General features: G+C 38.0%; 1 protein-coding gene across 2 annotated transcripts; it reads right to left on the bottom strand.

The window, feature by feature from the left end:
- Window positions 1-235: 235 nt before the first annotated feature.
- On the bottom strand, window positions 236-14,753 carry LOC118817375 (CD59 molecule (CD59 blood group)). 2 transcript variants are annotated; one of them, XM_036584013.1, is made up of 4 exons: window positions 14,607-14,753; window positions 6,276-6,348; window positions 2,275-2,376; window positions 236-2,148 (listed from the first exon to the last, which is right to left on the bottom strand). In XM_036584013.1, exons 2-4 carry the CDS (start codon window positions 6,328-6,330, stop codon window positions 1,949-1,951), a joined length of 357 nt encoding a protein of 118 aa, XP_036439906.1. In that variant the 5' UTR covers window positions 6,331-6,348; window positions 14,607-14,753; the 3' UTR covers window positions 236-1,948. The 2 variants fall into 2 exon arrangements, with proteins under 2 accessions (XP_036439906.1, XP_036439907.1); XM_036584014.1 differs by having other exon boundaries at window positions 6,276-6,345; window positions 14,607-14,739.
- Window positions 14,754-16,717: the final 1,964 nt, after the last annotated feature.

Raw genomic sequence — 16,717 nt, 5'->3', positions numbered from 1 at the left:
GGAGTGCTGATCAAGGATCTGTTCCTGTCAGTAAAGTCATAGTAAATTAAAGGGGAATCTTATTCTAGACTGACACCCTTACACTGATAAGCTTAATGAATAAGAAACCCTGTAGTGTAGCCCCTTTGGTCTTTTGTTTGTGGTCAGTGCTTTCTCTTCAGCAACAGACAAATACACTTAAATGAAATCTTTTATTCAGTGGAATTCCTGAATGAGTGAAAGAAACTGAGGCCACTTTGGCTTTACATTGTCCACTTTATTGGACACAAACAGTAAGTTTTTTTTTTTACAATTAGGTTAAAAACTTTTTTTGAAAACGGGCTGTTGGGCAAATCAGCCATATGCTTTTCTGTAAAGCATATTAAAACCCTTTACTTGTATGCTGGAAGCTCACTGAAATGTATTAATGTGAAGCAGCAGTAACATACGACTTCACTTTAACATAACAGTCTTAATAGGATTAACGTGCAAATTTTTCACCCTCTCAAACAAACAAACCAACAAACAACTCAATACTGTCACATACCATTAACTAAAGATTCATCAATCAATACAAAAAGCACATTTTCTACTCCTGTTAGTGCACACACATGAACATGCCGATTAAAAAAAGTTCTGAGATGCAAAAGGCCAGCATTGATAAGGCTTGGGCTGATTTAGTATTGCCCGTTCCTTTATAGAACACTGAGGACATCATTTTGTAGTCAGCATCATGCCCAAATAACTCAAACTGTTTTTTCCCTACAAGAACAATTATTTCTGTTTTCGAGAATCAAAATCACTGCCATTGTACCTTGTGGTCAACAAAAATCCAGGACGCAATTTGCAGGAGTGACAGCTCGCTTATGGTATGTGAGTAGCATTATTAGTTTTTGACCACGCCAGTTTATGAGAAGCCTGGCTACTTTGTATTTTTTCCCATTATACTGAAAACATGACTTCAAAATATTTCTCAAAGAAAACTTACCAGTATGGTTCAGTTTTTCCACAGCAAAAAGCACTACTGCTACTGATCGTTGATTAGTTGGCTGCCTGATCAGTTCATTGGCTAAATGAAGCTGTTTGCTCTCACTGATGTCATGAGTGTACATAGGATATTGTTAGAAATTTTAGTACTGTTCTGTGTTGAGAAAACAAATGCATTTTTCTGTTTAAAAATGACTAAGCATTTACAAATACAATTTTACACAAAAACCTATTTATTTTGAGCTTGCTCAGGAACCCTCTAGAATCTGACAAACCCAGAGGACAGTACTGAACTCACTACAAATTCTCGGTTTAGACCACTTAACTGCCTCATAATTCAGAGGATGTAGTGACATTTTGGAGGAGTTGTACATAGCACACGTGTCGTGTTTGTAACATTTTTGTTTACCACAGGGTGCGATGGTTTTTTTTTTTAAAATACCATTAATTTTATCCATTATGAACAACTGCTTAAACTCAGTTCCTTATAAGGCATAACGCCAACTACAAAATGATGCACGCCTTCAGAGGTGTACTGTGCATTGAAGAAATTTATTTGTCTGAAAATCAGAGGGCGATAATCTGTTTTAGGGCAATGATGACAAACCCTGAAATCTAAAGTGGTGCTGGTTGATAAACGTGAGAAATGTAGTTTTCAGTGTCTCCAGTTTTTTCCCCTATTTATCCTACTTTAACTTACATTCCCACTTACATTTTACCATTACAGTAAATCAGCAGGTGACCACTGTTTAAATTCAATTTGAGTGTTTCGTGTTCATCTTCAACTTCAGCTGGAAAGAGCTATTTTAAAATTTGAACAACTTGTGCTGTAGCATTAATTAAGCATGTGGTCACCACAGAAACTTAATTTTAGTTTTTAAGTGATTTGGTTCATCTCCAACACCTTTACAGAGTTGCTCAGGCCTAGTAGCAGTATGCACAGCAGGGGGCAGCATTTATTTCTTTTAAACAGCAGGGTAGCTCAGAGGACGCACCACCACCACACTGCCAAGGAGACCAGTAAGCCCAGCACCGAGCTACTGATCGTGGTCGTGGAAGCCCCGTTACACAGGTCAGAACTGCAGCATTTGAATGTGAAACTGGAGACCTGGGGAAACATCTGTGAGAGCAGGTTGTAGTCACAGTCCGAATGTCTTACACACTGCCGGTACGTCTCACCACCTGTGGAGGAGAGAGAGAAATTAAGGTTTAAAGACAATTTTCAGTAAGTAAAAAGTATGTGTGCAAGTTAGTGATATAAAGGGTTTGCATGACATTGTCTGTGACAGTGAGAGTTAGCTGAATCACCTCTCTCATTCAGCGTCAGGCAGGAGTCTTCAAACCTGCAATCCTGGGTTTTAGTGCAACTTCCAGTGTAGTCCCGACACTTGTAACACTTAATCGCAGAGCCTGTGGATATGAAAAAGTGAATCAGATGAAGAGAAAACAACATGTAAATAAATACAATTCTCATGCAGTCCAAGTTCAGCTATAGCAGTGAAGGATTTCATATAAAAGCAACTGATCAAAATATAAAAATGTTCTTTCTGTAGTTCTTCAAACTTTCTTGCCAGTTCATCTCTTCTTCTACATTAAAATCTAAAAGATAATCATGTTGTTTGTCTAGCATGTTTTCAGTAATGTTTAAGACCCCCTGCACTCAAAAATACATTTTTTAAAAAGGTTAAACACTGTGTCCACTTACTGTCCTGTTAGACATCCCCACCTTGATGGTGGGAATGTCTAACAGGACAGTAGTTCACCTGTTGCTGCACATTTAGTCATCCTCTAGTCCTTCATTACGCTTACATTCAGGACACTGTTGGCTGGATATTTTTGGATGGTGGACTATTCTCAGTCCATCAGTGACACTGAGGTGTTTAAAAGCTCCAGCAGCACTGCTATGTCTGATCCACTTGTACCAGCGCAACACATACTTACACATCACCACCACATCAGTGTCACTGCAGTGCTGAGAATGATCCACCACTCAAATAATACCTGTTCTGCAGTGGTCCTGTGTGGATCCTGACCACTGAAGAATAGGGTATAAGGGGGCTAGCAGCATTTAGGAAACGGACCCTAGTGTATAACTGAAGAGCTGCAAAGTGCACCTTTGTGGTAAGTGGAGCTCATAAAATGAACAATGAGCGTAGATACAAGGAGGTGTACTAAAGTGGCCGGTCACTGTACGCCCTTACCCCTGGTCAAATGACAAAATACAACTGTAGATTGATAAGTGTGTCAATTGCGTCATCATAGTGCACAGGTTACAACTAATCTTGCATTAAAAGTTGATGCCATACTTGCCAGTAGAGCAGTATGGCCAAACTTGTTTTATTTAGCTAAGTCAGAAAGGAAGCTTTTACTGTATGGAAAAAAATCTGGTCAACATAGATGAAAGCAAAAAAGAGAGCTGATACGTACTTTAGATTTACATAAAGAATGGTGATCATTAGAATGAGAATTACTTGGCCAGTCATCTATCTGAATAAGAGATCAAATGGCTTAACACTTACTTTTATGAAATCAAATTCAAAAGCACAAAGGAATAAAATTACAGAAGATGGAGTACATTTCTAAATATTTTTATGAAGAAAAAAAAAAAACAGCTGCTTTGGTCACTTAAAAGCAAAAGTCTTCTACATAAGGTAAAGTATTTTCTGTTCAGTGAACAATGTGGAAACATGTTGGCAACACTGAGAAACAAGAAATATTATTTCTAACTTCAGCTCTTCTATATATCCTAGCTGCACTACTTGATACTTCTCAGTCATGTCTGCAGCACATTAAGGCACTTGTGTTTCATAGTAGCAACTGTAAATACTATACAACCATAAGACACTACACTGAGTGAGAATGGATGAAGGGTTCGTCTGCAGTCTGCAGACCACAGACACACTTTGTGTGGTACAGAGTCGTCCATTTTTTAGGTACACCTACCTTGTCTCTACACTCATTGGCCATTTTATTTAGTACGCTTACTAGTCACTGACTGAAATACCAAGTATGTTGTTAGGTTAAACACTAAGACATAATTATAGGAATGTTTCTGTGTGCAAACCCATTAGCTAAGCCAGTGGTTTTCAATGGAATCCACTGCCCTGCACATTTACAACTATTGCCTACGCCAACACACAACTCTTCAGGTCATTTTCAAGCCCTTTATAAGCTGGATCAGGTGTGTTTGAGGCAGAGAAAACCAGAAACTGTGCAGGAGAGAGTCCCCAGGACTAGGATTGAAAACAACTGAGCTAAGCTACTCTTGCTATACTATAGTGTGCTCCATTATAGTGGCCTTGTTAGCACCAAAGTTTAACATTAAATTAGTGAGCAGGCTAAAATATATCACTAGCAATTCCAGTTCACTGATGCGCCACTCAGGCAAATTTAGACTCAAATCTGAGCAAGAAACTGGTCTTGGAAGGAAAAAAAAAAAACAATCTAAACAGTTGTGTGGTGTGTTGAGCTACATTTCTAGCCTGTTAAGCTAGTGCTAGCATAATCAGCCGCTCTTCTTAGTACTGTTCAATTGATGCAATAGCAATTGATGTCTAGTTGATTATTTAACTTTTATTGCGTGATGAACTGAAAAGCTTGCTAGTTTATTGTCTGACTATTAATGTTACAGTGGAAGCTTATTTTTGTTCTTGGTGTGCTCTCATCTCATCTGCTCAGGCTGTTCAAAAAATAGAGGGCTATATCAGGGTTGCCAGATTGCTTCTATAATTTCCAGCCAAAAAAAAGGTCCAAGGTCATTTTCACTATAATACAAAATAATACAGTATTCAACCAACATGACATCAATAATAATCCTCTGGGTATGCTAGCCGCTAAGGTCAATTGTGAGTGATACAAACGGGTGGGCCAACAGCCTCATCTCAACAGGAGCGACTAAAATGTATGTCACCCAAAGTTTTGATAAATGATGGGATGTGGGTAGAAGCCTAAAGTGGTACGCATTCAATTTGTAGCTTGAATTCATCAGGTCAAAAAGAACCTGCAGTAACGGCACTGATTTTTTTAACTGCATTAATGAGAGATTGCGGTAAGCCCTATTATCTACATTTAATACACTAGATATTTTCCATTCTTTTGAAACATGATCATATATTTACACTGACAGCTTTCTGCTCTGGCATATCAATAGAAATAGAGAGCACTTAACAAGGCCTAGCAATTTAAATTAGCTAAGACAGAACCAGGAGAAATCTTTTCTCAAATATGTAAACTCTTTCTGAAAGTTTTTATTAAATTGACACAAACATTCAGCCACAATGTCTTCCTACATAACAAGCTTCTGGGAGTGCACTGTCTTAACCACTCTCCAACACAGGGATGGATGGCATAATGATAATAAGGTAAACCATGGTGTTTAAAAACTATGCTAGTATTTATAAATGAGTACAGCAGTATGAATGGCCTGTACAGCCAACTCAAATCAGTATTGTGGTGTACAGCACTGGTTGGGTCTGTAGCCTGCTCACTAAGCTAAGGTTAAGTTGGCCGATCAAGCTCCAGATCCAAACACCACAGAACAGATTTAATTTTGCCTTTCTATCTCTTTAACACCCGTTGACTGACTTCTCTCTCTCAGATTTTAACCATTATCATCTAAATTGTGTTGGTGTTTTAGTTAGTCAGAATCAAATACGTTCTGTGGTGAGCACAGCAGTTATCATCCTAGCTAAGCTAATGCTAACCAGCCCTGTCCTTGTTACAGCAATGTTTAAAGTTTAGCAATTGTTAGATCGTTTGACATTTATTGAATGAGGGCTCATTTGGTGCCCATGTACACGTACACACACACATTTTCTAAACCACTTATCCTTCTGGGTCGTGGGAGGGTGCTGGAGCCTATCCCAGCCGTCATTGGGCGGAAGGCAGGATACACCCTGGACAGGTCTGGTGCCCATCTAAGCAAACTAAATTTTGATTATTTTCTGCTTTGAAATAAAGCAGGATAAGATGGCATAAAAGTGACATGATGATGTTTTCACATCTCATAGGACACTGAAACTGACACTTGCTGAAATACTAAAAAAAATGGTCTGTGTATTTCACAGGCTAACCAACTAAACAAGCTAAAGGGTAATCCAGGAAAGCTCATTAGTCACAATTACTTTATTTTATTTGATTTTTATTTATTTTATTTTATTTTTTATTTGATTTCATTTGATGAGGTAGTGATATTTATTTAAGGTTGCTGTGATTGAGATTGTGATTGTGATAGTGTGCACAGAAAAAAGGATGTTTCTGCTAACTCCAATAACCACTTTTGCCTTGCAGCACAAGTATGCCGTACATACCCAGACCAAGCAGGGCTATACCAAACACCACACTCACTCCCACAAAGCCTTTCATCTTGCAGCAAGTAGACTTCTGAGAGAGAGAGAGAGAGAGAGAGAGAGAGAGAGAGAGAGAGAGAGAGAAGAAATTACTCATTAACTTATGATGATATCCACTTTCATTTTTCAAATGTTCATTTTTGAACATTTTGAATGTTAAAACCATATAAAGTACACACTATGAATTATTAATTAGTCCCAGCTTTTTTCATTACTGCATTGACTGCCAGTATATAGAAGTGTAAAAGTATATGAATATTTAACCAGGATTAGCACAGTGAAAATTTCAGTGGTTCTACTTTTTGGTAAATAACAAGACTTAAAACACCCACATAGAACATCCAATCAGATCATAATAAAATAATAAAAGAAATAATGATTATTTCCTATAACCGTTCTTATACATATTATAATGTCTTATTCAATATTGAGTTACATAGCATTAACAAATTTAAATTCACTGTAAAATTATATCACCCTATTGCATGTCATACTATATCCCCAAGTTATTTTAACAGAGAAATTTAGTCAACTGCTTCTTCATCTATGGTTCACAACTGTCAGCTCTATTTAATCTCTGAGAAGGAGTTTCTTTAATGTTTTCCTTTTTTAATCCACTTTTTTGTATCTTATTATTCAGCTATAGATTAAAACTTTACAAGAAGTCTAGTAAAACATTGTTTAATAGAAATGGCAGATGCCAGGCAGTCAAGATAAAATGAAACACTGGCCAGTGTATACAAACACACCCACATAAATATCAGAAAAAGAAATCAATATGGCTTCCTCAGTGCTATTCAGCTTTCCTTTATGCAAGAAACTGGAAACTGAAAACCTTTTAACAACACTTAACTGTTCAGGGACTGATCTGCTTTTAAAAGCAGACATTTGTTTGTCTAGCAAACCAGTCTAGCACCCACACTCTCTGATTTTGCACCTATGCTGTTGTAACACATGTAGAATGCGGCTTGCCATTGTCACCTTGAAATAAGCATGGACATACAAAATGGGTGTGTGTGCGTATATATATCTAGCACACAGCTTGATTTTATATGGAAGGGTCTAGGAGCAACAACAGCTCAGCCACAAAGCAGTATACGCTATATATTATACTATACACATATACTATACGCAATGTCAAGCATCGTCTGGAGTGGTGTAAAGCATGTCAGCACTGGACTTTGAAGCAGTGAAAACATGTACTCTGGAGTGATGAATCTTCACTGGCAGTCTGATGGATGAATCTGGCTTTGGCAGATGCCAGGAGAACATTACCTACCGGAATGCCTAGTAAAGTAACAGTACAGTTTGGTGGAGGAGAGATTATGGTCTGGGGCTGTTTTTCAGGGCTTGGGCTCAGCCCTTTAGTTTCTGTGAAGGGTAATGCTAATGTTAATGCTGGGCGACATCAAAAAAATGAACACATTAAAGCATGAAAACATTTTTTTTCTAGTTAACAAAATTGTGATTATCGACAAGCTTCTGCTAGTTGCAGATTTCATGGCGACTTGCATCCTAATAGCACTCCCTGCTGGAGAAACCTCTGACTGCAAGTGGTTTTAAATGCTATGACCACGCGCTTTCCATATTATAAACAATACAATGTCGATACAATATATTTCAGCTGACCACCCGCACACTTAAGCTATACAGGAAATTGCACATTTTACTCACGTCACACGCAGTAGCCTCCACGTTTGAGTTAACTTAGCTGCTCTAGAGTAATATCTAGTCAACTTTAGCTTGTGTTTTAGTGCAGCGAGTCACTTTGAGGCAAGCTTAGATTTACGTACAGTAAGGGAAAGCTAGCATTACAGCGCCTAGCAGAGAGAAAATGAAGTTGACAACAAAACAACAAAAAAATGACTTGATATTGTAGAAATTTCAGAAAGTGTTTACATGCTTATTCTGAAATATCTGTTCTGCTGCAGTTATTTTCTGGGTTTATTTCTACAATGACTCTTATATGAAGCCTCTTTCATTGTGTTGATGTGTCAGATTTATCGTTGGCAGGCAAGCAAGTTAGAGGTAGCCAAATAAAGCCTTAAATAAAGCTCAACAGTCTGTGTGGAAGCAGTTGTATCTTTTTCTATATGGTAAAATATTTACAAGCCACTTAACAGAAAATTAATCCTCTCTAGTTCTCTCTCTGTTCTTTTCCCAAAACGCCTTTTACACATCGCCATCGGGTTACTTATCTCAGTTACACTGCCCTATCGTCGCTCAGGCCTATTATCAATTGGAATTTAGATCCAGAGGTGACATGCACATTTACATATAGGCCTAGGTTATTACACTTTATACAACAGTTGGTTCCGGCCATGCAAGCTGATTGGTTGAGAAGCGTTCTAACTATGCTGTTATTTCGCCATAACATCACGTTTTTTTCACAAACACTGTATCACTCCGCTGAGATGCTGTTGCTAAGCAATGACTTGGACAGCTTTAGGAGACGCTCAAGCCATTTGAACGTTTTTACTTCTTACTTTGCACACAAACAGAAAATGGATACTTTTAAAATCACATTTGACCTACAGCTGATTTGACTCTGAAGATCAGACTACACTAAATTCCAAAACTGTCATTTCCACTGAGCATGCTTTTCAGTCAGCAGCTATGACAGAAGAACACCTAAACAACCTGGAATTAGCCAGAAATGAACCGAATACTATTCACCAAACAAAATGGGCTGTAAAATGCTGTACACACTGGCTGAAACAAAACAACATTAATATTGATCTAGCAGAAATTGACAAAACTGAGCTAAACTTGATATTGTGGCAGTTTTATGGCTCAGTCCGATTTGGTCAGACTCTGAAGACGAGACTACACGTTTGGCGAATGGTATTCAGTTCATTTCTGGGTAATTCCAGGTTGTTTAGGTGTTCTTCTGTCACAGCTGCCGGTAATGACAGTTTCAAAATTTAGTGTAAGAAGCACGTTACTCTGACGTAGCAACAAGCTGCTTGTTAAGGAACTATAATTTGGCAGAAGGAATTGCTAACATTAAAACATATTAAATGCCACGTTCACAGCCCAATTTATTTATTTCTTACTTTATTTATTTAACTGTTGTATAAAAGCAATAGAGCACTCGAGGTTGTGTGTTATCGCGAACAACATCACATCGCCTTCGGCACGTGCCTGTGGCCAAATCACAGCCGTGATGTTATTTCACGATAACACACTCCCTCTCATGTTCTATTCCTTAACTAATCCTGCTGGCTAAATGCGCTGTCACTTTGAGAAGAACAATAGAGCCTGAATACCTGAATGCTGTCCATATAACGTTTTAAAAATTTCACCTAGCATTTAGAGGTGCGTTTCGTAACTTAACATGGCCAAGAACCACCAACACTGAAAGTATTTGACTATTAAGCAAAATAACCAAGAAGTGTTTCACTTCAGACCCATAAAACATGCTGCAAGGAAATGCGTGCAATTGGATGTCAGTGTCTGATGCTGCAAAATCACCTACTAACGCAAAAAGAATTTTAAATAGAAACTACTGTAGCTCTCTCTGATGTTAGTCCAGTGTGAAGGCGCGTATATCATGAGACCTACGTACGGTTTAAACAGATTACACACTTTCTAATCCTGTGTGAATATGACCTTTTTTCCCTTTAAACAGACCACAGGGCCCTTTGAAATGTCATATTTTCACAAATAGCCCTCATTAATAACAAAACAACTACTTTTCACCCTTTGTTTTTCACCCAGTTTGTTTGGCGGGCATGGAACTAACTGCATCAAATCAGATTTTATCGGAATGTACCGGCTGTAACATTAACGTTACCACAGCGATAGCAAACCTGACAGAGAGGTTTTTAAAAGTTTTATACCACATTTATTTCTGTTTTTTCTGAGGTCCATTTATAAAATTTGTATGATTTATATGTACCAAAAATCATAATTCGTTTTTATATGACCATTTTTCAACCTCTCTTTATCTCTTAGAATTAAACAGGCCGTTTTTGTTTCTCTGTCGTGAATGACCTCTGTTCTGATTGGCTGCCCAATATTGTGCCTTATTCAAAAAGTAATATGGGTCAAAAAATTACTTATAACTTCAGTGTGAATGGGCGGGGCTTAAATAATGCAGGTAGAGGTTAAAACAGGCTCTTTTTGTTTGGTTTCTATAAACAGATTCTATGGACTGGGGAGCCAATTGTTTCCTTTTGAAACTTTAGCAACTACATATTTTCTGTTATTTAAAAAGGTGAGGAAAATTTGTTTTTCCAAAGGCCATTTTTTTTTAAAGCAACATCTGACTGGTTTTGGTACTGAGACATGCTTAATCATTGAAAATACAACGTATGCACCATGAACATGGTTTCCATAATTCTGGCTACAAGATTAATTTGCTTGATGCCAAGTGTATCCAGTGCAGTTATTTAATATCTGTCTACCCCTGCTTTCTACAAATAAGTGTTACATTTCTCTGCAGTGTTAATATAGGTGGATTCAAGCCCAATTTCTACGTTTATAAATGTGCCTGTATTGGCATCAGCACATATGCACTAGAAAAATATCAGCTTCAGCAGATATGTATATTTAAGCAATAGAACACGAGAGGGAGTGTGTTATCACGAAATAACATCACAGCTGTGATTTTCGCTAGATCAGTATTAAAGCTGTTTTGTTCCAGCCAGTCTGTAAAGCATCTTACAGCCCATTTTGTTTGGCGAATGGTATTCGGTTCATTTCTGGCTAATTCCAGGTTGTTTAGTTGTGCTTCTGTCACAGCTGCAGACTGAAAAGCTTGCTCAGTGGTAATGATAGTTTCGGAATTTAGTGTAGTCTCATCTTCAGAGTCTGACTAAATCGGCTGTAAGTCAACTGTGATCTTAAAAGTATCCATTTTCTGTTTGTGTAAGAAAGTAAGAAGTAAAAACGTTTGAATGGCATGAGCGTCTCCTAAAGCTGTCAAAGTCATTGCTTAGCAACGGCGTCTCAATGGAGTGATACAGTGTTTGTGAAAAAACTGTAATGTAATGGCGAAATAACAGCATGGCTAGAACACTTCTCAAGCAATCAGCTTGCGTGGCCAGAACTAACTGTTGTATAAAAAAAATATCAGATATTGGTATCAGCCCACATTTTCCATATTGGTACATCCCTAATTTATTTAAGACCTATTGGGTGAGAAGGGGTGAGAGGGAGAGAAGAGAGAACATGGCGGAATGTAGTGACAGATTCGGAGATATTTCAGCCTTCTATGAAGACCAAGTCTGACGTTTGGTCATGTTTTGGGTTTTATAAGGATGCAGAAGGCAAGTTAATTGAAAATGACCACCCTGTCTGCAGAACAGGCCGAAAGAAAATAGCGGCGAAAGGGGGCAGCACATCAAACCTTACGAGTCATCTTCGCGACCACCACCTGCTACTTTTTAGAGAATGCAAGGTTAACTTTAACGGAGAAGTCTGTGGAGACTTCGCAATAGAAGAAATGTCATGGTTTGTGTGGTTTAACTTATGCTTATGGTTCGTTAATAACATAAAATGAAGCTTTTAGCGTCAAAAAAAAACAAAAAAAAACAATCGGTGAATCAGCTGTGAATCGAAACTAAAGCTTTTAACACATATTTCTGTGGAGCAGTGTCTCCAAAATGAGCTCTGAGTTAACAGTCACACAAGCTCTGGAACGAGACGCTGCAGAGGTTCAACCTGCACAGCTCCCCTTTCTCGCTTGCTGTGTTTACTTTCTGAGAAGAGAATAACTGTCTCAAATCACTCAGTGTCCCCTACATAGTGCGCTACTGTTCAAACAAACACGATCATCATTAACAAGCAGTTGAGTTTTAAATAGTGAATTTGTAACCTGTTGTTAATGTTGATTATAGATGACTTAGTCGAACATTTCTTGCACTCTTTGGGTGAAGGATTTGCTATTTCATGATCTACGAAGTGCACTAAGATAGTGTGCTTTGAGACGGGACCTTGCGCGAGTAAACGCTGTGTGCCGCTTTTGGGAAAAGCAGAGTTTCAGAGATTAAACTTTAGGAGTGTTTCTGCCACAGCTCAGATGCATGTTAATTTTAAGTTATGTTTTAGTTTTAAAATGCTTTTAGAGAAGCAGCTCAACAGGTGGAGACACGCTGTGTGAGTTCTACACTGTCTGCAGCTCACAGCACGGTCATGCAATTCCTCTGTGATTTTGGCTGTTTTTCCTGGTGCAGTGTTGATTAGGGGTTCAGCGCCACAACGGCACAATAATGCTGCAGTTGCAGTTAGGACAGAAATCCCCCGAGTGCAACACTTCTTAGAAGTAATAATTTTCCATTAAGACCCACCTCAGAGTTGGTGGAGATTTAATTCTCTATGCAGGGAAATCCCTAATTATTGTAATTAATAATAATAATAATAATAATAATAATTACAGCAGTAATAATAATAATAATTTACAACAGTAATAATAATAATAGTAATGGTGAAACGAATTTCAGTTTGTGTATCAGTATTTATTTATTTTACTTTTCAACGCTTTTGAACAATATCGTGATAATATCGATAATCGTGATAATTCTGGTCATGATAATCATGATATGAAATTTTAATATCGTTTCATCTCTACTTAGCACTGCTGTCCTTCTGCTCCACCTTTGTTTATATCCACAATCAGCACAACACACATTGGAGGGCAGCAATGTGCCACAGCAGCATTTGGCCTATGTGTAAAAAAACAGCTAAAGCCATACCCAGCCAGCCTAGACAGTTACTGCATATGTGGTCCACCAGTGTTTATTTCCACGACGCAGCAAACTTATACAGGAGCTCAAGAATAAGCGACTTTCGTCTGGTCTCGTCTAGATAATGTAACCAACAATGGTCCAGAAAGGCAATATGGCATCAGAGACTGTTGTAAACTACCTTTAATCAGAGGATGGTGCTGACTGAGCATAAGGTGACAGACTACAGCATGTCTCCTCTATTGACAGCTCTTCCTGACTTAGAATCATTTTGGACCTGTTTATAACCTACAACTTTTTGTTTTGGCAATGCATTGTGACAAGAGCAAATAAGAGTAAACAGTGGGAAAAAATATCTAGCCTAACAGAAAATCTGCTTTAGGTTACCATAAACATCTAGGAAGACTGTAATTTGATTTCATTTGGTTTACTTACTTATTCGACAGAATTTCATGGTTTGTTGATCATTGGCATGACAAGCAAATTTTTTTATTTTGTATGTAACCATTTTTTTTCTGTTTTAAATCCCCTAGTATGTTGGTCTTGCACAGGAACACAGAAAACGTTGACTTATGTACTAAACAGACGCTAAACTAAAACTCTAAATCAGGGGTGGCGACCTGAGAGGCAGGGTCCAGCAGAGTCATCTCCCTGCTCTTACTAATGTACTAAAACTGACAGCTTAGAACTCAAATATGTTTCTGCTTGTTTTAGCTTTTGCAATAACAAGTTTGACAACATAGCTTTTAAGTACATTTGGATGCTTAGCAAAGATTTTCTCCTTTGTTATCCAATAAATAATATACACTATATATAAACTAGTAAAATTCAACCCTGCTAATGTCAGACTGCTCCCTCGGTCACTGATATGATGAATTAACTAACCATCTCTTTTGAGATTGTATCTATTGCATCTATCTATTTTTTATTTTAAAAAGGACCTTGAAATGTATATGCACCCCTTAATTCAGTCAAAAAAAATGTTTCTCTTGTACACAGTACCACTTATAAATTGATATTTTTTGTAACTCTTGTGCACTCAGTTGCTGTTAAATTGTCACTCTTTTTATGAACATTATTACTCTGTTCAATAAAGCATGAAGAAAAAATGCAGGTGAGCGTTATTGCGTTACGGGGTGACAGCAGACTGAATCAAAAACACAAACAGAAGAGCCTGTGAAATGTGTTGTATTATCTAACTGCCGTCTTCAGGCGTTGTACTACTTTACTGGTGTTCCTCGACAAGGCAGAAATAAAACGTGGGTTAAGCAGGTTTAAAAACTGTACCATTACCGCTTATTTTGTACAGTTATCTGACAGCTGGCCGTTACCCTTCGTCATGCTGAAAATGGCGTTCATGTGGTGAATTCTATTTGAAAACTCGTTTCGATAAAACCGAATCCACTTTAAAGCAACACAACGCTGGAAGCTTCTTATCCAGTGAATATCCGTCTATTTTTGTATCTCAAGTGCAGTAGTGACGCAGCAAGCAAAACGCTTGCAGGCCAGAAACGCTGAATTGAATTTTCTTATAAATTACCAGCTGAATCAGTCACCCAATTAACCGGAGTGACAACGAGCTGTCTTAACAATCTTAACTCACCCGTTATCTGAGAGCCTCCAGCAGCCCGTCCGCTCGCTCGTCTCGCTCAGTCTGTCTGTGGGAGCACAAAGGAGCTGAAGTGTTGGGACCGCCCACAAGGAATGCTGGCTGTGATGGTGATCAGTCCAGAGAACTTGTAGAGATGAGAATTCCCACTCTGCAATGTCCTCCGGTTTTCTCAAACGCTAGAGGGCGCTCCCGAGTGAGTCCAAAATGAATGGGTTCATATGAAGCATTTGAGCAAAATCATAGTTTATAAATGCTTAAACATTTTTAATGTAAAAGAATGCAATCATTTCATGAACACTGAACATCATAAATCATTTTAAGACTGCTGTTATATTTTGGAGAGCTTTTAAACTCGAGTTATAAGAGTTTAAAACGGCACCTCCAGAGCCGTATAGAGAGATAGAGCCCGCCTCCTGCTGCCCAAAATCCGTTTGCTGTAGAAAAAAGGAAATATATAGGTAAGATTTCTTTTTTTTTAGTAAAATACATCTTTCTACTTTCTAAAATTAAAGAAACGTTCTGGGCGAGTGATTAGAAACTATTTTAACTTTTCGTTTTTAGCCGTTGAGCGCCATTTCTTCCCATTCATTGAGGACTCACTCGCGGGCGCCCTCTGCTGTTTAGAGGTCTTGTTTTTGATATAACGAGAGGAACAGGAAGTGGCCAGGCTCCTCATGAACCGGCTCTGATCAGTCCTCTTCAGCCATTTTTAGTCGCCTTAGCTTCTCTGCCTACCTATGTAGACGTTTTAAACGCAAACCTTAAAGTGAAAGATGCTCACGAGTGCTTTTGTTTTTGGCGCAGTTGGCTCTTAATACTATGAGGAATTTATCACTCTGTATTTTAAGTACAAAACCAGATTTGGGAGGGCTATTTTCAAGCTCAGATAATTATTACCCAAGAGATGTATTGCACATTTATAACACCATCATGAAGTAGCTACTGTCTCAGTAAAAGGGTTCTATAGTATCAAAACATAACGTAAGAGTGGCGCTCGACATCACTAATATTATGTAATTTTTTTTCCAATGTTAATACTGCTAGTAATCATTTTAAAACATTTCAGCTTCTGTCTTTTTTAATTGAATACTGTAGCATGTGGGCTTATTAGACGAAGCTCAGACAACTCAAAGTTCTTGCTCAATATACAGCTTTACTTGCATTCAAGTGGTGTCGGCATTTTTCCCGCTAGTAAATTGTGCTAAATTATAATGGACAAAGTTGTATTTAAAACTGGTCTGCATGCAGCCCCAAAAAAGTAGGAAAAGGTTTATTTAATCCAAAACTGTAGTGCATTGAACACTGTGTTGTGTTACGCAAGCGTTGCAATTATGACAACTGAGAAGGCCATATCAATAGATTGAACTCACCCCTTGGAATTCTAGATGATACACAAGATAACGTAAACTTTATCACTTTACACAAATGAAAAATGATACTAGCAAACAACATGCTCTCTAACTTTTAGCTCACGGCTCTTGCTTTTAGCAAATGCTGCATTCAGGTTCTCATCAGAAGGTTGTAGATACCAGATGGTTAGCAAGTAAGACTAAACTCTGTTTGTATGCTTGTTCATAGATATGCCTACCAAATGAGAAAGGAAAACATTTAGGTCCGGAGAAAACATATCCTGCTTTTTCTTTGTTGGGTTAAAAAGCATAAAGATCTGTAAAGGGTTAAAGATCAGTTTTTTATGTCACATCTCATAAACTCATGTATCATCTAGAATTCAGAGTTTGAGGGTTTACAAGAGGGAAATGTGGTATTGCCTCTCATTACTCTAGCTGCACCACACAGCCTTGGCAGGTCTTAGCCCCAGCCTTTACAATAGAAGTCCTAAAATGCAAATATAAATCATAACCTAAAACTAACATTAAAATAACATTCCATAAAACACTACACATTGTTTTTTTCTGAACTAAATGAACCCAGGCATGCAGAGCAAATCCGTGATGCCATAGTCTCAAGTCACTGTGATTCAAGCAAGTCTAAAAGCCATTTCATATTTAATCAGTGAATTCCAGACTTAGTTTTGAAGTGTCCCTGCAATTTAGAATCCTTACTTCACTGCACTGTGCAGTTTTCAATAAATTAAACACAAA

This window comes from Colossoma macropomum, unplaced genomic scaffold (assembly GCF_904425465.1).
Source record: "Colossoma macropomum unplaced genomic scaffold, Colossoma_macropomum, whole genome shotgun sequence".
In the NCBI taxonomy this organism is placed as follows: domain Eukaryota; kingdom Metazoa; phylum Chordata; class Actinopteri; order Characiformes; family Serrasalmidae; genus Colossoma; species Colossoma macropomum.
The sequence above is the reverse complement of the archived record's forward strand: the minus strand, read 5'-3'. Positions and strand labels throughout refer to the sequence as shown.

Excerpts from the sequence above, each read along its gene's own strand:
- LOC118817375 (XM_036584013.1), bottom strand. The coding sequence starts at position 6,330 with ATGAAAGGCTTTGTGGGAGTGAGTGTGGTGTTTGGTATAGCCCTGCTT. Across the intron at positions 2,377-6,275 it reads TATAGCCCTGCTTGGTCTGG|GCTCTGCGATTAAGTGTTAC; the intron begins GTATGTACGGCA and ends TCATATCCACAG. Across the intron at positions 2,149-2,274 it reads CCTGACGCTGAATGAGAGAG|GTGGTGAGACGTACCGGCAG; the intron begins GTGATTCAGCTA and ends TCTCCTCCACAG.